The following is a 24,655-nucleotide window of genomic DNA, read 5'->3' as shown; positions in this document are numbered from 1 at the left end:
AGTCCTAAACCCCAAAGTGTTCCATATTCCTCCAGACAAAAGCATGGTCAGGTCAGGCCTATCACTTCAATACTCCAGTCTCTGGTATCAGCTGTCTTAGTTAGGGTTTATAGTGCTGTGAAGAGACACCATGACTACGCAACTCTGGTACGAAAAATATTTAATTGGGCTGGTTTACAGATCAGAGGCTTAGTCCATTATCATCATGGCAGGAAGCATGGTGGATGCAGGCAGACGTGGTGCTGGAGAGGTAGCTGAGTCTTACATGTGGACTGCAGGCAGCGGGAAGAGACCTCAAAGACCAGCCCCAGTGACACACTTATTGAACAAGGCTACACGACCTAATCCTTTCAAATAATACCACTCTCTATGAGCCTATAGGGACTATTTTTATTCAAATCACTACAGGCGCCATGACTGAGGCAATTTAAAAAGAAAGCATTTAACTGGGGGCTTGCTTACAGTTTAGAGGGTTAGTCCATGACCATCGTGGGTTAGCATGGCAGCATGCAGGCATGGTGCTGGAGCAGTACCTGAAAACTCAGATTTGATCTGCAAGTTGTAGGCAGTGAGAATGATACTAGATCTGGTGTGAGCTTTTGAAACCTCCAACCCAACAAAGCCAATCTTCTAATATAGTCCTAAATAGTCTAAATAGTCCTACCAACTAGGGACCAAGCATTCAAATGTATGAGCCTGTGGGGGCCATTTTATTTTTTTAGCATCTACTTTATAACCACCTACTCCCACAAGAACATGGTCTATTTCTCTGAGATCAGAATCAGACCCTCTTGACAGCCTGTTCTCTTAAAGGACCCACCACTTCTCAGTATCAATGGGAATTAAATTTCAACAGAGGTTTCAAAAAAGATGAATGCCATTCAAACTGTAGCAGCCATTGTGTTGAAAAAGAAAAAAGTTCTAAATGTTCTTACTATTCTTATACAGACAAACCAACTTACAGTAGTGCAATTGAACAATTTTTTACTTCATGATGGTGTAAAGTGATGATACACAAGGAGCAGAAACCATATTTTGAATTTTGATCTTTTCCTGGGCTAGTGACATACAGTCCAATACTGCCTTGTGACAATAGTCACTGACAGCAAGCTGAGGAGAGCATGAAACTAAAGAACATTTAATTAGTATTTGTATACACTCTTCAAAACTTTTGCACTAATCATTTCATGTAGCTCTCACAGCGACGCTGGGAAGCAGCTTGTTATTCTCACACTGAAAAGAAGGGAGTTGTAGGTTACGAAGCCCTGCACAAAAGCCTCCAGGAATGCAGCAGAGCAGCTGTGGGGCTCGCAGGTAGACAGAAAATGATAGTGCTATTTTTATCAGAAAATTGCAATGCTTAAATGTTTCCCATAACTATGTAAAAAACCTCTAGTTATCTTGTCAAACTTTGCTTGTAAAACATATTATTATAATAAAATGATAATTTATTCTTTATTTTGTATCTATTTTTTTACGCACACACACATACACATGCATTTTGAGGGAGTTATAGAGAAATAATCCATTGCTACTAAGATTGATTGTGGGAGAATAATTTAAGATGGGTTATTTTTACAAAATAAATTTCCAGAGCCAAGTAAGTTCTACATTTTAATTTCCAGACATCTTTTTTTTCTCTCTTTCTCTCTCTTTGGTTTTTTGAGACAGTTTCTCTGTGTAGCTTTGGAGCCTGTCCTGGAAGTCACTCTGTAGACCAGGCTGGCCTTGAACTCATAGAGATCCACTTGCCTCTGCCTCTGCTGGGATTAAAGGCGTGCATCACCACAGCCTGGCAATTTCCATTCATCTTATGCAAAACCAAACACACAAATAGATTACTCCACCAATCTCCACAACAGAAAAAGAACTGTGCCTGGAGGAAAAGGGCCTGTGCGAGCCCCATGAGGTCAGCAGTACAACGGCACTGGATTAGATTCATTCTTCATAGTTATAGTGATCTGAATCTGCGATGTGTTCCTTCGTACAATTCTTCCAAACAGGTTTACAGATGCTTTCTTCCCAAGGAAAGAAATCTGCATCAAATCTTGGTGACATGAGATTCTGCAGTCCCAGTTCCACAGACACCGAGGCTTCTCAGGTGCACCCTTGGTGTTCTCCATGCTGTAGTTTCTAGGATCAGCAGAAGCCTGGGGAACAAAAACAACACAAAAGCAGAGAATGAAGGAGGGCAGTAAAGTCTATTTCCAGAATATTGGTCATAAAAATAAAACCACCCACTGTTGTAGTTGTGTGAGTGTCCTTTGTAGCAAGGTAAGGCACCTCTAAAATAACTGGAACACTAAAGAACTAGCCAGGGCCCAGTCCAGTAAAGACGATGCAAACTGACCCTGGATATGAGATGTGGCTAAGGGTAAGAGAGACACTATCTTTCTGACAACGAAGCATGAACCCAGGCTTTGCTCTTTACCTTGCAGATCACTCGTCCTGCGATGTGGCTTTAGCATAGCTCAGAGGTAGATTCAGACCAACAACTGGCCCCACGATGCTCAGCCATGATGTGATGTAGTTGACATTTCTAGAAAAGAAGTGAGTCATAGGTAATAGAAATGCTGTATCATAGTTTCGGATGGAGGACCAGAGAGTGGCCAAAAGGAAGAGAAATGAGGCCTTCCGCAAGACGTGGGCTTGCTTGGCATCCCAGAACTCCCTGTGTCAGTCACATGGTGTAAGCTGGACTTGTCATCCTGAGTATAGGGATATCTCTCACCAAGGTAGCTGAAGGCAAGACAGAACTGGGGCCTCTGATTCTTATTTGAATGTAAGCAGTTGTTGGGCTGGCTGAATCGGTAGCTAAAACAGTGGTGCGGGGCTAAAGATGCTGTATTCCAGTCCCAGAACTACCCGAACTAGCTGCGCGACGTCAGCAGACTCACCTGGCGCCTCTGTGCTTCAGCTCTCCTGTCTGAGAACTAAGTAAAACAGCGGTGTTCAGTTACTGGGGTGTCAGGAACTAAGTAAAGCAGTGGTACTCAGTTTCTAGGGTGTCAGAAAAGCCCAATGTGTTCATAGATCTAAAAATCAGGACACTTAGCACACGGCCAAAATCAATGTGTTCACCATTACCATTAGAAAGAATATTTCTTATTTTTAGCCTGGCTTTTAGAGTCGCGTGAAAAGATTTATACTTTTAAAGTCAGAGTAGAGTACAATGTGTCTTGAAGGTGTTTCTTACCGATTGATTTTCTGCGAATTTTTCAGCACAGCAGTCATGAATTCATTTGTCTTGCAGGGATGTAGAACAAAAAATGGTTGCCCAAGTATTGGATGTTCCTGCAACAATTCAAGCTGTCACTGAACTACTTCAAAAAGTTAATCTGCTTTACTTTTTAATTGTTTAGGATTTGTACACCATTTCTCTCTCCCTCACCCTCAGTGTGTGCACACACACAATACACATGCACGCACACGTATAATACACATGCACACATGCCTGTTTCTCTCTCTCCCTCACCCTCCGTGTGTGCACACACACACACAATGCGCGCACACACACAACACATGCACGCATTTCTCTCCCTCCCTCACCCTCCGTGTGTGCACACACACAATACACATGCACGCATTTCTCTCTCTCCCTCACCCTCCGTGTGTGCACACACACACAATACACATGCACACACCCTCCGTGTGCACACACACAATACACATGCACGCATGCCTGTGTACACACAAGCACATGTGGACATGCACGCATATAGCCATGTGGCAATCTGAGGAGAACTTGCAGGAGTTGTTCCTCTCCTTTTGCCACTGGGGTCCTGGGCTTGACCTCCCATCATCAAGCTTGGTTGCAAGTGCTTTTACCCACTGCGGTGGTTTGATTGAGAGTGGACCCCTTAGAGTCATATATTTGAATACTTGTCCATCACAGAGTGGCACTATTTGAGGATTAGAGGGGTTGGATTAGGAGGTGTGGCCTTGTGGAGGAAGTGGGCTTTGAGGTTTGAAATCCTGCCAGGCACAAGGATCAGGATGGGTTTCATCTATTGCATGCATGACACCATGCTCACCACCATAATGATAATGGACTAAACCTCTGAAACTGTAAGCAAGTTCCCAGTTAAATGCTTTCTTTTGTAAGAGTTTCTGTGGTCATGGTGTCTCTTCACAGTGACTAATACATCTACTAAGCTATATCATCAGCTCTGTTCTTTTAAGATAAACATTGATCTTACATTCCAAGTCACTATTAACATTCAGGTTGACTTTCTACTCTGAAACACAATTATAGTCCAAAAAATGCCAAAGGCCATGAAAAGGAGCTATTCACTGATTTACTGTCAAACACAGTGGAGCACACATGCCATTTACACGCTATAAATTAGATTAATTTCTTTGGTTCTGCCTTGGTTAGCCATGTTTCTCTTTGGCTTATAATTATTCTTTAATTTTTCTCCAGTGATACACAGGAATACCAGTAACTTGACAATCAGAATGAAGCATTTCTCTTACCTCTTTGTTAGTAAAGGAACCAAAGCCATTTACATAAATACGCGCACGCGCGCACACACACACACACACACACACGTTTTCCTGAAGGACTTCTTACTGACTCATGCGGAACTGTTTCATTCTACAGTTGAGGGTTTGCCTCTAAGAGGAGCATAGCCTACATTTTACAAGACCTCAAAAGAACAACCCAGGAGACTCGTAGACACAGTTCAGTTCAGAGAACTGTTTTGAAAGGGAAACAATGGGATGAGAAGGGTTAAATTGGGATGGGCGAGCAGGGTAAAGGAGGAACATGAGCAGGGATAAAACTAATACAAATGATCTTTGAAAAAAACCATACGGAGACCTACTACCACAGAAACTTCGTAATATTACATAATTATACACATATAAAAAGTGGCTTAATTGTGCTACCCTACAATGGGAGGGCAATACCCCAAACAGACATCCTATGCTAGCAAATAAATACCCCAGTAACAGAAATGAATTGCCTGTTTTTGAGATGCTGTGCAATGGGGTGACACTGACTGCCAAACATTACAGACTATTACCAGAATATTACAGAATACTCCTGGCTATAACTTGATGGGAAGACCTCATTGCTGAAGACCCCATATGCTTGAGTCACAGAACATGGGGACATCAAACTGGTACTCACCTACAGGGCAGTGTTCATGGTGCTAGAAGGTGCTATGCATGCTGCCAGAAAAGAAATGTAAGCCTCAATCTCACCTAGATATGAATCCTGACAACTACAACTACTGTCTTGAAAAGACATGCCCACTCGTGCCATAGTGGCACACAGGTTATGGGATCAACCACTACTTCTGGTTGGCTCAGACCTACTATATGGAATCCACACCTTGGATTATTAAAGGGGCCAAAAATCTGTAGCTAGATATATCCCAGGAGGAAACCCAATACTATTATTCTGCTAAATGCACATAGTTTTAAAAGTGATTCTCATGACTTATTATAATACTGAATAGATCAGAACATTTTTAACTGTCAGCAGAAAAGCTTCTCCTTGCAGTAGATGGCAATTAACACAGACACTCCTAACCAATCAACATTCAGAGAACAAAATACTACAGAGTGCTCAGCCATAAATCAGAAATCCATATCACACCTCTCCCTCAGGATTCAGGGATCTTTGTTCAAAGAAGGAGCAGAAGGATTGTTAGAGTCAGATGTGGTGGATAACATCAGGGTAACAGTGTTTTCCAGACCCTAGAGGGCAGATGCACATGAACTCGCAGTGGTTGTGACAGCGGCACACAACCAGCACAAGCTCCAGGTAGACAAATTCCAGCAGAGAGGGGAAAAGTACACATGTAATATCATTATAAGCTCAGGCGCCACGGCACGTAATAGCTACTGGAGGAAGGAGAGTCACTTAAATATGTGACCCTGATGGGCTGACCACACACTAGGAAAGGCGACAGTCCCAAGACCAGCCGGGCAACACAAACTGGACTTGATGGGGAAAAACGAAAAAGAAATAATCTCAAAGTTGGATGAGAAGGGCTGGGGGTGGTGATAAGGGGGAGGAGGTGGGAGTAAAGACGATAAAAATACATTCGTGAAATTCTTTTTGTTGTTGTTTTTGAGACAGGGTTTCTCTGTGTAGACCAGGCTGGCCTTGAACTCAGAGATCCGCCTGCATCTGCCTCCTAAGTGCTGGAACTAAAGGCATGTGTCACAACACCTAGATCATTTATGAAATTCCTAAATAATTAATAAGAATATTGCAAAAAAGGGAAAGAAATAACCACAGGGCGGGGGCAAACCTTCAACTGTGGCAAAATAAGCTAGCAACTCCTCTCCTCCCAAAGTAAGCACAAACCTGAGGAAACAGGTCAAGCATCAAGTCACACAGACTCTGTCTGGGGACTAGAAGCCAAAAACTGAAGGCAAATAAAAATTTTGGGAAGTATAATTTATGATTAAACTCAATGATTTCAAATCAGAAACAGAAGAAAGCTTACTTAGAAACATTTCCTTTCCCCTGCATCAGCCCCTGGCTCCCCTCTCTGGTCCTAAGAGGTAGCAGCTGTGTTGCCAGCGGCTTGGATTTGATCTCTGTCCACTGTCCAGAAGCACTGTCGAGACAAATCACAAATCAGACCTAAAGAAGGGGCGCCACAGCTCTGAGGCTGCACTCTGGTTGAGGCGAGCAGCTGGTAAGGCACACATTTTTAGGGAGGGATCCTGGACAGGAGGCAGCTGCAGGAGGGAAGGAAGGCTCGCAGGCATCTCTGCTGATGGAATGACACAACGCAGGAGAGACCCAGGGCTGCCAGGAAGTGAGAGCCATGACCGGCTTGAACAGTGTCTGAAGTCAGAGTGGGTTTCACCTGCACCCTAGCCAGTGGCAAAAGAGGGAAGCTCTATGGGCTCGATGCATTTGAACACAATCTCTATCAACCTGTAAAACTGTTCAGACACAGCTGGGCCACTCTGGGGAAGACAGGCTAAAAATTTTAAATGAGAATAAAAAGCCAGACACAGAGACAGACCATGTATATAACTTTACCTTTTTCAGAGACTGAGGAAGAAGGATCATGAGGCCCACCAGTCTGAGAAGCACAGTGAGATCCTGTCTCAAAACAAACCAAAATCAAACTAGCAACGACGAAAACAACAGACATCTCGATGGATATAGGGGAGGCACATTCTGAAGATGAAACACAGGGAAGTTACTAAAACAAGCAGGAGCAACAGCAACAATAGCAAAAAGACAGCCCTCAGAGGAAGCAACAATAGCAAAAAGACAGCCCTCAGAGGAAGCTATTAGAATCCTAGTTTGCTTTAATATTCTGTCCAAGTGTCGAGCTTTCAAAGAAATTTATGGCAATACATAAAGGAAACACATAGGGCAATGTATTCAAAAATAAAAATGGACTCTGGGTGGGCCAAATTGTTGGCTTTACCAAGAATTCATATTATACTGATAAAGATTTAAAGTATGTTTACAAACCCCAGGTAAAAGTCAGTGTAAATTCTGCACTCAGTGAAACACCAGACAAAGATGTACTATGTAAATTCATCACCAGATGTGAGATGAGAGAAGAAAGAATAGGTGGATTTGAAGATATGTTAAAAGAAATATTCACACAGCAGCTGAGCAGGTCAGGAAAAGAGGCCATTACAGTCATCACACTCTCTGAAAACCCAGAGAGGAGACAAACCAGGAGCAAAACATCCACTCAACAAAGACACATCCAGAAATCAGCACCTAGACATAGTATCATCCTCAGATACTTAGATGCGCAAAACATCCACTCAACAAAGACACATCCAGAAATCAGCACCTAGACATAGTATCATCCTCAGATACTTAGATGCGCAAAACATCCACTCAACAAAGACACATCCAGAAATCAGCACCTAGACATAGTATCATCCTCAGATACTTAGATGCGCAAAACATCCACTCAACAAAGACACATCCAGAAATCAGCACCTAGACATAGTATCATCCTCAGATACTTAGATGCGCAAAACATCCACTCAACAAAGACACATCCAGAAATCAGCACCTAGACATAGAGTCATCTCAACTCAGATACTTAGATGCGCAAAACATCCACTCAACAAAGACACATCCAGAAATCAGCACCTAGACATAGAGTCATCTCAACTCAGATACTTAGATGCGCAAAACATCCACTCAACAAAGACACATCCAGAAATCAGCACCTAGACATAGTATCATCCTCAGATACTTAGATGCGCAAAACATCCACTCAACAAAGACACATCCAGAAATCAGCACCTAGACATAGTATCATCCTCAGATACTTAGATGCGCAAAACATCCACTCAACAAAGACACATCCAGAAATCAGCACCTAGACATAGTATCATCCTCAGATACTTAGATGCGCAAAACATCCACTCAACAAAGACACATCCAGAAATCAGCACCTAGACATAGAGTCATCTCAACTCAGATACTTAGATGCGCAAAACATCCACTCAACAAAGACACATCCAGAAATCAGCACCTAGACATAGAGTCATCTCAACTCAGATACTTAGATGCGCAAAACATCCACTCAACAAAGACACATCCAGAAATCAGCACCTAGACATAGAGTCATCTCAACTCAGATACTTAGATGCGCAAAACATCCACTCAACAAAGACACATCCAGAAATCAGCACCTAGACATAGAGTCATCTCAACTCAGATACTTAGATGCGCAAAACATCCACTCAACAAAGACACATCCAGAAATCAGCACCTAGACATAGAGTCATCTCAACTCAGATACTTAGATGCGCAAAACATCCACTCAACAAAGACACATCCAGAAATCAGCACCTAGACATAGAGTCATCTCAACTCAGATACTTAGATGCGCAAAACATCCACTCAACAAAGACACATCCAGAAATCAGCACCTAGACATAGAGTCATCTCAACTCAGATACTTAGATGCCAGTATGAAAACACAATCAACAACAGCCAGGGCAATATGTCTCCATTCTAGCCCAGTTATTCTACCTCAGCGGGCTCTGAGTATTCCAACATAGCTGAAGTAAAGGAAAAAAAACCTTAAAATGAACTATATAAGGATGGTATAGAGGTCCTTAAAGAGGAAATGAATAAATCTCTTAAAGAAATACAAGAAAACCCAAACCAACAGTTGAAGGAAATGACTGAAACTGTTCAAGATCTGAAAATGGATATAGAAGCAATGAAGAAAATAGAAGCTGGGAAAATTCTGGAAAGGAAAAGGTCAGGCATTTGAACAGGAACAACAGAGACAAGCTTCACCAAAAGAATACAGGCGCTGTAAGAGAAAAGAAGATATGATAGAATAAAGGGATACATCAGTCAAAGAAAACGTTAATACAAAAAACCCCTTAAACAAACAACAACACAAAACCCCAACTCCTGACACAAAGTCTCGAGAAAATCTGGGACACTATGAAAAGACCAAACCTAAGAATAGTAGGAATAGAGGAAGAAGAAGTCCAGCTTAAAGTCCCAGAAAATTTCTTCAACAAAATCATTGAAGAAAAGTTTCCTAACCTGAAGAAGGAGATGCCTATAAAGGTACAAGAAGCACACAGAAACACCAGACAGACTGGACTAGAAAATAAAGTATCCTTGCCACATAATAATCAAAACAACAAACATACAGAAGAAAGAAAGAATATTAAAAGGCACAAGGGAAAAAGCCAAGTAACATATAAAGATGAAGCTATTAGAATTACACCTGACCTCTCAATGTAGATTCTAAAAGTCAGAAAGGCCTGGACAGATCTGCTGCCGACTCTGAGTTCATGGATGCCAGCCCAGACTACTATATACAGCAAAGCTTTCTATCACCATAAGTGGAGAAAAGATGTTCCACTATAAAGGCAAATTTAAACAGTATCTATCTATAAATCCAGCCCTACAAAAGGTGCTTGAAGGAAACCTCCAACCTAAAAAGGTTAACTACACCCATGAAAACACAGAAAATAAATCATCTCACACTAAGAATGGAAGAAAACACACCACCACCACCACCACCACCAACAACAACAACAACAACAACATAACAGGAATCAACAATCATTGGCCATTATTATCTCCTAACATCAATGGTCTCAATTACCCAATAAAAAGACACAGACCAACAGAAAGAATAAGAAAACAGGATCCATCTCTTCTGCTGCATCCAAGAAACATACCTCAACATCAAGGATAGGCATTGCCTCACATTAAAAGGTTGTAAAAAGATATTCCAAGCAAATGGACCTAAGAAGCAAGCTGGTGTAGCCATTTTAATATCTAACAAAACAGATTCAAACTAAACCTAGTCAAAAGAGATAGGGAAAGACATTATTATGTACTCATCAAAGGAAAAATCCACCAAGATGACATTGCAATTCTTAACGTCTATGCACCCCAGTTTGAAAAACAAACATCACTACAGCTTTAATCAAATATTGACCGTCCCGCACTGATAGTGGTTGATTCAATACCTACTCTCACTTGCATTTGTGGTTCCTGATCATTTTCTCATATTTTCCATTTCTATAATTCCCTTGGCTTGTGTTTTCTTTATTGTGTCTATGTCAGTTTTCAAATCTTTCATCTGTTTGTTAGCTTTTTCTTGGTTTTCTTTAAGGGACTCGTTGGTTTCTTCCAATATTTTGTTTGGCTTTTCCTCCATTTCTTTGAGGGAATCTTTCGTTTCCCCTTTAAGGGCCTCAAACATTCTCCTAAAGTTATTTTTAGGTCATTTTCTTCTGCTTCATCTATATTGGGGTGTTCATGTCTTGCTGTTTCAGGGCCACTCGTTTTTGTTGGTGTTGTGTTGCTTTTTGTGCTGTTGAGTGTGTTACCTTGTCTACCCATCTTTTCTTCTGATTGGTGTAGTTGGGGCTGTGACTCTGGTGATCAATCTTCCAGGTGCCAGTGGATCAAAGGCTCAAATGGTTACTCCTTGTGATGCATTGGAGGCCACGGGAATGTGGAGGTCACTTGGCATTTCCGGAGGTCACTTGGTGCTCCTGGGGATAGCTCTGCAAACCTAGTTCAGGCCTGCTCCTGCTGAGGTCGCTTGCTTGGGCCTGCTCCTGTTGAGGTCACTGGTTTGGGCCTGGTCCTTCGGAAGTGGCTGGCTCTGGCCTGCTCCTGTGGAGATTGTTGGCTCGGGCCTGTTCCTGAGAACGTTCCTGGTTTGGGCCCAGGTCCTGCTAAGGTCTTTGGCTTGGGCCTGCTCCCTCAGCTGTTGCTCCCTCTATGTGCTCCTGCAGAGGTTGCTGTCTTGGCCTGTTTTAAATTTTAAATTAGGATGAATTGCTGTTTGTGTCCCAGTGTATGGGTATATGCTGTGAGTGCAGGTACCTGCAGAGGCCAAGGGCACTGGATCCTCTGGAACTGGAGTGAAGAGGGCTGTGAGCCACTATGTGAATGTTGGGAATCAAACCTAGGTCCTCTGGAAGACCTAGGAGCCATCTTAACCATGGAGCCATCTCTCCAAACCCGCTCATGGAGGTGGCAATGCTACAGAAGTCACAAAATTCAGTTTGTACAGTGATCTCAGCCAAATATTTTCAGTCAATCGTGTCCTCTAATAATGCTAGCCATGGTCAACAGGGGACTTGGGTGGGAGGTGCAGCAGCCACCAGCAGAGCAAAGGAAATTCTTTATATTTATAGACATTAAAGGGTAGAGGCCTCTGAGCTTGGAGGGTGGGGTTTCTGAGCTTGGAGGATGGGCATCTCTGTGTTTGGAGGGTGGGAGGGTCTCTGAGTTTGAAGGGTAGGTCTCTGAGATGAGCAGATTAATGGTGATGTTTGGGTATAAAGCTACAATATAGGAAGTTAATCCTATACTCTCACTCTCTCTTAGGGTTGCCACATACTAGGAGATTAGTAGTTTTGTGACAGTACTAGACAGGATATAAGGCATGCAGATCCCTCTAAAGGGGCAGCCTCTGTGATCTAACATTAGTCTTTTTTGCTTATATAAAATGACAAGAAAGAAACTGAATCAAGGAACAGCATTTAGAAGAAGGTGGTATCCAATGATGTCATGGAACAGCATTTAGAAGGAGGTAGTCTCCAAGGGGTTTAGGGGTGCTGCTGACTTTATTCTGGCTACCTTCAGCTGAAATTGGGGTTCAGTTGGGTTAAGGTGAAGGCCCCTTTCTCTTCATCCCATGCAGTGGGCCAACTGCTGATACCTGAGTCAGGGGCTGATAGCCATACACCAAGAAGATGCTGTCCATGTGAGTCTGTATGCACACTGGATGGTGCATACAGTCTGGGTGAACCTACAGCTGGGCTAGGAAGGAGTGGTTGTTTCTTGATCAGGAGTTTGAAGTCCCCAGGAGGTCTCAGGGGTAGGTGAAGTAAACTGGGCTGTAAATCGAATCTGGGAGCTGCACTGTCTCTAGGTTGGGAGAAGAGCTCAGATCACATCTGGTTTAGTGTGGGCTGTGCTGTCCTGGAGTTCCTATCAATCACCGTGTTTGACATCATTTTTTTTAAAGTTGCTTTGGGAAGTCGTCTTATTTACTATTTTTATTTTCTGTGTGTATGTACTTTTGCCTGCATGTATGTATGTGCACTGTGTGTATACCCAGTGCCTGAAGGTGGGGGAGCAGAAGAGGACATCAGATCTCTTGGAACTGGAGCCTAGGACAGCTGTAAACCATGAGTTGGATGTTAGGGACCCTACCCTGTTCCCCTCCAAGAACAAGTGCTCTCAATTGCCGAGCCACAGCTTCAGCTCCAGCCCTGGGTGTTTTACGTAAGGAACGTGTTTTTTCCCAGGTTGGGTACAGGGATGTGATGAGATGGGTTTTAGGTGGTCAGGTCCTTTAACAATGCTGGCCACTCTCAAAGAGGGAAGCTGGAGGGGTGACCTAATGGCAACCCCTCAGTGTTTGAGTCTTATTCAGGCAGCTGATCCTATAAGCCTAGAAATTTGTGTTCAGACCAAGTAGGTGTCTTAGTTAGAGTTGTCATTGCTGCGATGAAACACCATGACCAAAGCAACTTGGGGAGGGAAGGGTTATTTCAGGTAATGTAACACTTCCAGGTAACAGTCCTCACTGAGGAAAGTCAGGATAGAAACTCAAACAGGGCAAGAACCTGGAGGCAGAATTGATGTAGGCCACAGAGGGGTGCTGTTTATTGGCTCTCTATGGCTTTCTCAGTGCTCTCTTACAGAACCCAGTCCCATCAGCCCAGGGATGGCATCACCTACAATGAGCTGGACCCTCCCCCATCAATCACTAATTAAAAAAATGTCCTACAGGCTGACCTTACAGAGGCATTTTCTTCATTGAGGTTCCCTCCTCTCAGGTGGCTTTAGCTGTGTCAAGCTGACATAAAACTAGCCAGCACAGCAGGGGAGAGGGTTTCAAATGCTCTGATGTATGATGTGGCCAGTGAAGACAATTAGTCAGGACAATATTCTTCAAAAGCTACTTCTCTGCAATGGCCCTTTCTTTTAAAACCGATCCCATCAGGAGATAATATCTGTACTTTCCACTTTCTCTGTAGATAGCCAGATCCAGAGACGAAAGTAGTCCTCAGCTCACTCAGGAATTAAGTGTTGGAATCAGAGAAAAAAAAAATCTAAACCCCTACACCTGATTTGTTTAATACACCTTTTCATTGTTGTTTTTCTTTTTTGGAAATGAAAGAACATCAAACCAGGGAGGATCTTTTAGTGACGTTCATTTTAGATCAATCTGAGAGGTACATTCATGTGTAAGCGCCACCATCTGCTCTTAGCACCCCTGCACTAAGTGGATGCGCGTGGAGCCAATGGTGTGTAGGCTAACAACTCAATAAGGACGTCCCTGGAACACAGTCTGGCTAAATGCTCTTCTGTGCAAATAGAAATGATGGGTCAGATTTCTATCTCTGTAACTCCAGAGGAGGTATACAGGCACATTCCCTTATGGAATTTAATTTTGCAGTGGTTAAATGTCTCATAAAGTATGTCTGACATGAATCCTGGGAATTGCTTTTAGAACTATTAGCTGTGACTATCAGGAGGAAATGGTAATACGGCACCTCCATCTCACATGTAATAAACATGACGAGTCACCTGCTTCATTTCTTTACTCAGCTCTCTGGGAGAGCACAAATATAATTCCACACACTGAACTTTCATCTGGTTTCGTACTCCAGACTGATCACTGCTTCTACTCTGAGCACATTCCTTAGAAATGGAGAAAGGTTAGGCCAGATGGTAGTAGCGCACGCCTTTAATCCGAGCACCTGGGAGGCAGAGGCAGGTGAGTTCAAGGTTAGCCTAGTCTACAAAGCAAGTTCCAGGGCAGCCAGAGCAACACAGCAAGATCCTGTCTCAACAAAAGAACAAAACAAAATTTAAGTAAAAAAAAAAAAATGGAGCGAGGTGTCCTCCTTTATATACACCTTGTGTGGGAGAAGGATTATCAAATAGCAGTGGGGTTCCTATGCCCTTAGCCAGTGCGTCTCTGAGGAGGGTTTGACTCTTGCCACACTGAGCCCTGTGCTTAACATCATTCATGTAAGAGGGGCAGCGGCCCTTGCCAGCACCAGGCTTGCTGCTTATCACACTACAGCTCCCCTTGCCTCCAACCAGACTTGATAGCTACGACAGTCCCTTCCTCTCCGTCTCAACTCTCTAGTTCACCCCTTCGGACATCTACTTATTGGCTTTAAGATCATGTACATTCATAAACTTCTATGAGTAGTAAAGAGTTTAGAAAATATAGAGAACAAAGTGGGAGACTGTGAACTTCCTTTCAGATATTTTTACACAATCTGCTCACAGTTCCTGTTGCTTTTTGTTAATGAGCATGTGCTACTAAGCACCTGCCCTGTGCCAGCTCCTGCCATATAGGGCTTTGGGGGATTCTAAGTATTGTTATACTATTTTTTATACTTATAATTCTTTTAGATCTAATATAAGCGTAAAAAGTTAATATTTATTTTATTTTTAATTATGTCTGTCTATGTGTATGTGCCCATGAGTGCACGTGTCCTCAGAGGCCAGAAGAGGGCACTGAATCCATGGTGCTGAAGTCGCTGACATGGAGCTGGGACTAGAACTCAGGTTCTCTGCAAGAGCCATAAGTATTCTTAATCATTGAGTCATGGGTCCAGTCCAAGGCGGGGGCGGGGAACTTTTCATATTGCTCCTTCTCTTTTATTTAGGTTGAACTTTACAGGTATCTTTAATTTTAAAGTTATCCCCAAAATATTCAATTAATTAAATTTTTAAAAATAAAATCTATATTTGTTCAGTGTCTTTCTCTTTTCCCAAGCAATTGAAATACTGGAGGACGATTAGCTCTCTATGTTCTCCTGGCTTATGTGCTATTTCCCTGTATTTCAGTTATATTTGCTGCTGCTCAACTCTAGAGATACTATTAGTATTTTATAACTCCATGTTCCTTGAGAGTTCTTCAGATTTTACCCTTTAAACTTTTTTTGGTGAATCTTCACATTCATTTGGGACTTTTTTTTTTTTTTGAGACAGCATCTCACATAGCCTAGGGTGGCCTCAAACTCACTACGCATTGGAGATCGACCTTGCCCTGACTCCCTGCCTCTACCTGAGATTATTTTACCCCTGAAATACGTCTTTCAGGAGAATGTTTGAGTGAGGATTTACAGGTGATAAACAGTCCCATCCTAGGATGTTCTATCGTGCCGTCATTTCTGAAAAATAAGCTGTAGGTAAACAATCCTAGATTACAGATGTATCTATCAGGATGGGAGCTGTAGGTAAAACAATCCTAGGTTACAGATGTATCTATCAGGATGCGAGCTGTAGGTAAAACAATCCTAGATTACAGATGTATCTATCATCAGGACGCGAGCTGTAGGTAAAACAATCCTAGATTACAGACGTATCTATCATCAGGACGCGAGCTGTAGGTAAAACAATCCTAGATTACAGATGTATCTATCAGGACACCAGCTGTAGCACCTCGCCTTCTTCCAGGTTTTATAAGTAGGAGTTAACTGTGCCCCTCTTCAGGTCTTCCTCCTGTGAAGTACCTGGGTGTGGATTTCTTCATTTCTACTGCTTGGGGTTCACTGACCTCCAGAACACAAAGGCGAAGGTCCTTCCAACTCCTGAGGAGTTCCTGGAGTCAGCTCTGTGAGTGCTGTCTCTCCTTTGTTCTTCTGAAAATCCCATTACCTATGTCAATTCTCTTCTATCTGCTATAGCTCTTAATTTGTTAGTATATTTACCGGTTCATCTCATTTTCAGTACGACACGTGCAATTCCTCAGATTCTTCTCCTAGTATACTAATAGACACTTTAACTATATTTACCTACTTTTAATATAGACTTTCTAGCCATACTTTATTTTGTAAGTGATCTATATAGTTATTCTTCAATTTTGCCTTATTATTTTTATTATTAATTGTTTTGACATGGTCTCTAGCTCTGGCTGGCCTAGAACTCATTGTGTAGATTAGGCTGGTATTGAACTCATTGAGTCCATCTGACTCTGCCTTCCAAGTGCTGAGATTAAAGCCATGTGCCACCATATCCAGTTTTTTTGCTTTGTTTTGTTTTGAGATAGGGTCTCTGGCAATCTAATTATTTAGCCAAGGATGACCTTGAACTCGTGTTCCTCCTGCTCCCACCTTCTGTGATGGCATAACAAGTATGTGCGGTCACACTCTTTGAAATTTTCCCAGTTTTGATGGTCTTATTTCAAAAGTATGTTGAATTATACTTATATTTTGCAATGAATAATTCGATATCTAGACTTATGGCTTCTAATACTAAAGTCTATTGTCTTGGCTGGTGTTCTCTTAGATTCTTGTTATGAATTCTGCATTTGTAATTGCTGGTTTGCAGCATGACTATATAGTGGTAATTCTTGGGGGCCTATGATTAAATGTGTAACCCTCTGAAGTTCCTGCTTCTGAGTGGTGCTTAGGAGGACTCTAATTCCATGCTAGCATGAAGACACATCTTTAGAAATTTTCTGAGGACTTTTTCCCTCTCGTCTTTTTAAACCACTGTAAGGCAGACAGAATAAAAAGGAAGAGTTGTTTTTAACTATAAAGAACATGGTGCATGAGGTCCTACTCGACACTGGTGCTAAAGAAAGCCTTTGTAGAATTAACACCTGAGCAGACCTATGAGGAGCAAGTCATGGGATTCTTTGTGAACCAACCTTTATTTATGATGACTTAGAAATGTGGACAGTAATCCTTAGAAAACTAAACCAAAGCTTTACATGCAGTTTACCAGGAAACTTGTTGCTGTTCCCCCAACAATTTCCCACCTACAGGCCTTTGCACACACTGCTCTTTCTACTTGGAACTCTCTCTCCCTTCTCTATTCACAGACACTTATTTTCCTCCTATAGATCACAGCTGAGGCAGGTGCCTTCTACCCATATTCCACCTGCAACCTAGGCTTCCTGCTAACTCCACAGTGTTCCATGCAGGCCATTGACTATTTATAGATAAGTATCCCAAGAATTCTGCATTTCCTTAAGGGCACAGGGAGTATTCTGATTATGATGCTCAATTTCAGCATTTAACACTGCCTTTTACATACTAGGTACTCAATGCCTAGACGGAGATAGTCTGCTATGCCAAAGACAGCTGTTCCTTACACGTACAACCTGCTCTACAAAGGGGAATATTTGTGTGGGAGTCATCAGTAGGCCTTACAACACTGGAAAGCACAGGAGAGAGAATGGTTCTTTCTTTGGCGTGGAACTGCAGATGGCACCTACTATACATCTGTAGTAAAACTTCAACATCTGTCCTGCCAACTAATTCTCCCAATAAGAGGGTGTGGGGGCACAGGTAGGAATAGCTCACCCCATGAAACTTACATTAAGACATGTCAGTTTTACAGTATATTCTAAAATCTACTCACCCTCTTCCCTTTGGAGACAAGATCTCACTATGTAGACAAATTCAGTCTTGAACTCACTGTGTAACCCAGGTTGGCCTCAAACTCCTGATTCTTCAGTCTTCTGGGTGCTAGGATTAAAGATGTGCACTACCAAGTCTGGTAATCTACTTGTTTCTATATAAATAATCATATCTGTTTTCTTCACTGGCAAAACTAATGCATCAAGGGGACCGCAATGCAAAAATACAGAAGATACCGCAATAGAGCTGACTATGATGCTGGCAAGATCCAAATCCAGTATACAGGGACTGAAGGAAAGGATAGGCTGCATCTGATGGGGTGAGCAGGGCACCGGGGACTTCCCAAAGAACAGACAGGATTAAGGTAGGAGGAGAGAAGAGTGTGGCCAGAGACCAGAAGTCCCAAAATTGACACCAAATTTATTGAAAAATTAATAGTTAAGCAAGAGACATACCAACTTCCATTTTTACACAAAACTCAAAAGCGTAATAAATTTGGAAGAGAAAAAAATGCCTATTTTGTGTGTTTTGTTTGTTAAAGATATTGTTAAATGATTGAGGCAATCCCTTTATGACCAACAAATTCCCTGAAAATGATCAACATTCACACAAGATGAAAACACAAGGTACAAAACACAGGCAATTTTATTTTACAGTTGGAAGAAAACAAGGAGATCATTGTAGGAGGGAAGAATAGTTACCCAAGTCCATATTTCTGTCCTGTATAGATGCTGAAGATACAGACAGAAAGACAACAAGGTAGTATCGAAGGACAAAAACACAAGAAAGAAATGAAAGTTTCCCAGAAAGTTCAGCTACTTTCTTATTACTCCTGGAGTGGGCTGGGAGCCATGGGAGCCACACTGTGCTCTTGCTGTGTATAGACATCATGTGGCCAAAAAAGTCCAACGGTATTTAAGACAGTGGTTTTTAAACACCGTAAACCAGCTTCAGAGTCACGTGTGGCACAAACATCTCCAGGATTTCCAGAATTTTTATTAAAAATTACAGACATCACAGTAGTAATTCTCACACACCACCTTGTCTACTAACAAACCTTCCTTTCATGGCCACAGAGAGAGCCAAGAAAGTAATTCTTCCCCTCCTGCATAAATCTATAAAAGGGCTCCATCCCTGGGCTTCTGACAACCCCAACTCCAACTCACGGATTAAAGAGCATGAGACTTTGAACATACTTACAAAGTCTATGGGTTGTTGCTGTAAGCAACATGATTAATATGTGAGAGTTCTGAGTTCCCAAACTTGTCTAGTTATCAATTTGTTGTATATAATTTTAATCTCTCTGTATTTTGATATGCAAAATGGAAATAGCACTGCTGGTACTTCACAGGGTGGAAAGAAGACAACCACCAAGACTTACAAAGCCTGCTGGGGGAGAGACACTTATGCAAATGTCTACTAATTACACAGTCACGGCTGCACAACTGGGCCGGGCAGATGATAAGATCGAGCATGCACCCCAGCCATCAGCATCGAGAACAAGCATTCAACCCAACAGCACTGTTGCATTTTATGCAGCATATTATGTTGCAATATCCCATAACCTAACACAGCATAGCAGCTTCCAGATTATCTTCAAAGAATTCTCTGATAGAACATCAACTTATTAGATACAACAGTTAAAGACAAAAACAAGAAAGCCAGTCAATTACTAATGAAGAACTTGTAAAAAGCCAATCAAAGCTCTCATCCAGAGAAAATGAGAAACTCTGAGGCGCAGAATCATTTTGTATATTGATGAGATTTTTATATAGTGCCACAGAAAGAAAACTAAAACATTTAGATAAAGAAAAAAAAGAAGCCTGTGCCTGTGTCTGGAAGTCTCATTATCTCCATACCAATGTTTTCACTAAAATCTTCTGCTCTGGGGAAACTGCTCATTTTTAAGATGTCTCTAGGGAGGTGCTAGCAGAAGAGGATCCTCCGGATTTCAGAGTCTGTCAACACCCCAAATATGGGGGGTGCAAGTCAGAAGAGTCTTCACTCAACCCCCATGCACTCAGTCATAGCATGGAAAAGTGAAATATGTAGGGCCACCTATTTTTTTCAATGTTAAAGAAAAAAAATTGGTAGTGGGGAGGATGGGGCTTGAGAGTTTAAAAAGAAATTAGATAGAAGATGTAAGAGAAAATTGACAGAGAGAACACTCAATTAAAATAACTAAACAGCAAAATAGTAGGAGTGTGGCCTCAGGAGTGAGCAGAGTGTGAGTGTGGCCTCAGGAATGAACAGAGTGGAGGTCAGTCTCAGAACTCAGACACAAAAAGCACAGCTGTTTCTCACAGCTAGCAACAGGACCATCAGGAACATCTGTTATGTTAGCATGGCTGTTTGGAGCCCAGATTGGCCTGGGGTTGACTGTGTAGCCCAGGCTGGACTCAAGTTCCTGTTTCAATGAGATGCTGTGATTTCAGGGTGCTGTCACCACACCAGGCTCATCTGCTACCCTGCCAACCTTGAAGATTCCTGGAACCCACTGGAAGTCTGAGATCAAGTCAAGGTTGATATCACAGTTGACTGAGGTTCAGTTTCCAAACCAGGGGCAAAGGCTGCCTTCCCACATGAACAGAGAAAGGAAGAAGATGCTTTCAGTGATGCTCTGAGTTCAGAAGTGAAAAATAGGGCACAGGCTAGCTGCCTCCAGTAAAGTAAGTTTGGCCTTGATGAGGCATGAGGACTAATACATATAATACATGTAACAATTAATAAAAAAGGAGGCCACGAATTTGGAAGAGATAAAGGAAAGTTTATGGGACAGTTTGGAGGAAATAAAGAAAAAAAGGAATGATGTAATTACACTGCAATCTCAAAAATAAAAGAATAGACTGAGCCAACAACCTAGGCCAGAGCAGGCTGAGGCAGTAAACTCAACAGGAGCTTAACTGAGCTAGCAACCTAGGCCAGAGCAGGCCTGAGTCAGCAAACTCCACATAAGCAGGACTGAGCCATCAACCTAGGTGAGAGCAGGCCTGAGACAGCAAGTTCCACACGAGCAGGACTGAGCCAGCAACTTAGGCCAAAGTGGGCCTGAGACAGCAAGCTCCATGGGAGTGGGAGTGGATCCAGACCCAGGACATTTGCAGAGGCAGGACTGAGCCAGCAACCTGTGCTAGAGCAGACCTGAGACAGTGAACTCCACAGGAGCAGGTACAGGGGAGAAACTGCTGATCAAGTGGGCCAGAGACAGAGACCACTGTGGGTCCTGGTGTGAATCTGGGACCTTTGAGGGAGTAGACCTGATCCAGGATCCCTGTGGGTCTGGGCATCAGTCTGGGACCTCAAAGGGAGTAGATCAAAGCCAGAGACCTTTGTGGGACCAATGCCAAGCCAGGGACCTCCGCAGGAGCAGATCCAGACCAGGGATATTTACAGAAACAGGTCTGAGACAGCAACCTAGACAAGAACAGGCCAGAGACAGCAAACTCCATGGGAGCTGAGAAAACCCTGGGAGCACTGAGTGACCTCCAGGAACACAGAGTGACCAATGGAGTAACTAGAACCATGGCACTGACTGTACCACAAGGAACAACCACCTGAGCCTTGGATACACTGGCACCTAGAAGATTAATAACCAAAGTCACAGATAGCTCCAACCACACCAATTAGAGGAAAAGATAAGTAGACCAGGTAAGAACACACTCAACACCACAAAGAGCAACATGACACCAGTAAAATCTAGAGACCCTACAACAGCAAGACTTGAACAACCAAATATAAATGAAGCAGAAAAAAAAGACCAAAAAAATAACTTCAGGAGAATGTTTGAGACTGTTAAAGGGGAAATGAGAAATTCCCTCATAGAATTGGAGGAAAAAACAAACAAACAAACAAAAATAGAAGACATCAGCAAATCCCTTAGAGAAAACCAAGATATTCAAGACTTGAAAACTGAAATAAAGACAATAAAGAAAACAGAAGCAGAGGGAATTATAGAATCAGAAATCATGAGAAAATGATCATGAACCACAAATGTAAACATAAACAGTAGAATACAAGAGATGGAAGAGAGAATTTCAAGCACTGAAGATACAATAAAGGAAATAGAGTCATCAGTCAAAGAAAACATTAAATCTAACAAAAGCTTAACACAAAATATCCAGGAAATATAGGACACCATGAAAAGACAAAATCTAAGAATAATAGGTATAGAAAAAGACAACGTTCAACTCAAAAGCACAGAAAATATATTTAACAAAATCGTAGAAGAAAACTTTCCCAACCTAAATAAAGATATGCCTATGAATATACAAGAAGCTTACAGAAAAGCAAATAGACTGGATCAAAAAAAAAAGTCCCCTTGCCAGATAATAATAAAAACAATAAACATAAAAAAATAAAAAAGAATAAAGAACTGCAAAGGAAAAGGGCCAAGTAACATATAAAGACAGACCTATCAGAATTACACCTGAGCCGGGCGATGGTGGCACACGCCTTTAATCCCAGCACTCGGGAGGCAGAGGCAGGCGGATCTCTGTGTGTTTGAGACCAGCCTGGTCTACAGAGCTAGTTCCAGGACAGGCTCCAAAGCCACAGAGAAACCCTGCCTTGAAAAACAAAAACAAACAAAAAACAGAATTGCAACTGACATCTCATTAGAGACAATGAAACCCAGAAGGTCGTGGTCAAGTGTTATGCAGACATTAAGAGACCACAGATGCCAGTCTCGACTACTATATCCAGTAAAACTTTCAATCACCATAGACGGACAAAACAAGATATTCTATGATGAAACCAGATTTAACCAATACCTAGTCACAAACCCAGCCCTACACAATAGACTAGAAGAAAAACCCCAACAGAAAGTTGGATACATCAACAAAAATATAGACAATTGGTGATTTCACAGCAACAAATCCCAAAGAAGGGAAAAACCACACACAATAACATGACCAACAATGAAAACTTAATTAACAAGAGATAGAATCACTGGTCATTAATATCCCTTAATACAAATAGACTCAACTCACCTATAAGAAGACACATGATAGCAGATTGGATATGAAAATAGAATCCATCCTTTTGCTGCATACAAGAAACACACCTTAACCTCAAAGACAGATATCGCCTCAGAGTAAAGGGTTGGGAAAAAAATTTCCAATCAAATGGACCTAAAAAACAAGTTGATGTAGCTATCCTAATATCTAACAAAATAGTCTTCAAGCTAAAATCAATCAAAAGAGACAAAGAAGGACATTTCATATTAGTCACAGGAAAAATCCATCAAGAGAAAAATCTCAATACTGAACATCTATGCTCCAAATACAAGGGCACCGGCATATGTAAAAGAAACACTTCTAAAGCTTAAATCATACATTAAACCCCACACACTAATAGTGGGAGACTTCAATACTTTACTCTCATCACTAAACAGGTCAGTCAGACGAAAAAAATGAATGATCCACCTCTCAGTGGGTGGGAACACCCTCGCAGTCCTGATTTCCTTGCTCATGTTCTCTCTCCTTCTGTTCCTCATTTGGACCTTGGGAGCTCAGTCCAGTGCTCCATTGTGGGTCTCTGTTTCTATATCCATCCATCGCCACATGAAGGTTCTATTGTGATATGCAAGATATTCATCAGTGTGGCTATAGGATAGGGCCAGTTCAGGCACCCTCTCCTCAGCTGCCCAAGGAACAAGCTGGGGACATCTCCTTGGACACCAGGGAACCCCTCTAGAGTCAAGTCTCTTGCCAACCCTAAAATGGCTTTCTTAATTAAGATATACACTTCCCTGCTCCCATATCCACCCTTCCTCCATCCCAACCATCCCATTCTCCCAAGCTCTCTCCCCATCTCCCCTTACCCAGACCCCCAAGCTCCCAATTTTTGCCTGGAAATCTTGTCTACTTCCAATATCCAGGAGGATAACTATATGTTTTTCTTTGGGTTCACCTTCTTATTTATCTTCTCTAGGATCAGGGATTATATGCCCAATGTCCTTTATGGCTAGAATCCACTTATGAGTGAGTACATACCATATTCATCTTTTTGGGTCTGGGTTACCTCACTCAGGATACTGTTTTCTATTTCCATCCATTTGCATGCAAAATTCAAGATGTCATTGTTTTGTTTTGTTTTCCACTGAGTAGTACTCTCACCAAGGCCAGCAGGACTGGGACTGATGGAGCATGTGATAAACCGGATTCTCTGCATGTGACTGACAATGAGGGCTGACTGAGAAGCCAAGGACAGTGACACTGGGTTTTGATTCTACTGCATGCACTGGCTTTGTGGGAGCCTAGTCTGTTTGGATGCTCACCTTCCTAGACCTGGATGGAGGGGGGAGGACCTTGGACTTCCCACAGAGCAGGGGATGCTGACTGCTCTTTGAACTGGAGAGGGAGGGGGAGGGGGAGTGGAGGAAGGGTGAGGGAAATAGGAGGAGGTGGAAATTTTTAATAAATAAATAAATAAATAAATAAATAAATAAAATGAACAGAAAAATAAGGGAACTAACAGATATTATGACTCAAATGGATTTTACAGACATCTATAGAATATTCTATCCAAACATAAAAGAATATACCTTCTTCTCAGCACCTCATGGAACCTTTTCAAAAATTGATCACATACTCGGTAACAAAACAAACCTCAACAGGTACAAAAAAATTGCAATAACCCTATGTATCTTATCAAATCACCATGGCTTAAAATTAGAATTCAAAAGCAATACTAATTACAAAAAGCCCCAAAACACATGTAAATTAAACAATGCTCACCTGAATCATCAATGGGTCAAGGAAGAAATAAAGGGAGAAATTAAAGACTTCCTAAAATTCAATGAAAA

General features: G+C 42.0%; 1 protein-coding gene across 1 annotated transcript in view; it reads right to left on the bottom strand.

Annotated features, from left to right (window-relative positions):
* Positions 1 to 1,179: 1,179 nt before the first annotated feature.
* Atg10 (autophagy related 10) overlaps positions 1,180 to 24,655 on the bottom strand; it is a 282,954-nt gene continuing 259,478 nt past the window's right edge. Inside the window, exons 6-8 of the mRNA XM_041663463.1 lie at positions 3,197 to 3,294; positions 2,432 to 2,539; positions 1,180 to 2,150 (exon numbers count right to left, since the gene is read on the bottom strand). Of these exons, the coding sequence (XP_041519397.1) occupies positions 2,440 to 2,539; positions 3,197 to 3,294 (198 nt within the window). The 3' untranslated portion in view covers positions 1,180 to 2,150; positions 2,432 to 2,439. The remainder of the gene's footprint in view (positions 2,151 to 2,431; positions 2,540 to 3,196; positions 3,295 to 24,655) is intronic.

Source organism: Microtus oregoni, unplaced genomic scaffold, assembly GCF_018167655.1.
Source record: "Microtus oregoni isolate MIOR12 unplaced genomic scaffold, Mior012 000014F_ref0000157, whole genome shotgun sequence".
NCBI classification, from domain to species: Eukaryota; Metazoa; Chordata; class Mammalia; order Rodentia; family Cricetidae; genus Microtus; species Microtus oregoni.
Note: the sequence above shows the minus strand (reverse complement) of the source record. Positions and strands in the feature narration are given on the sequence as shown.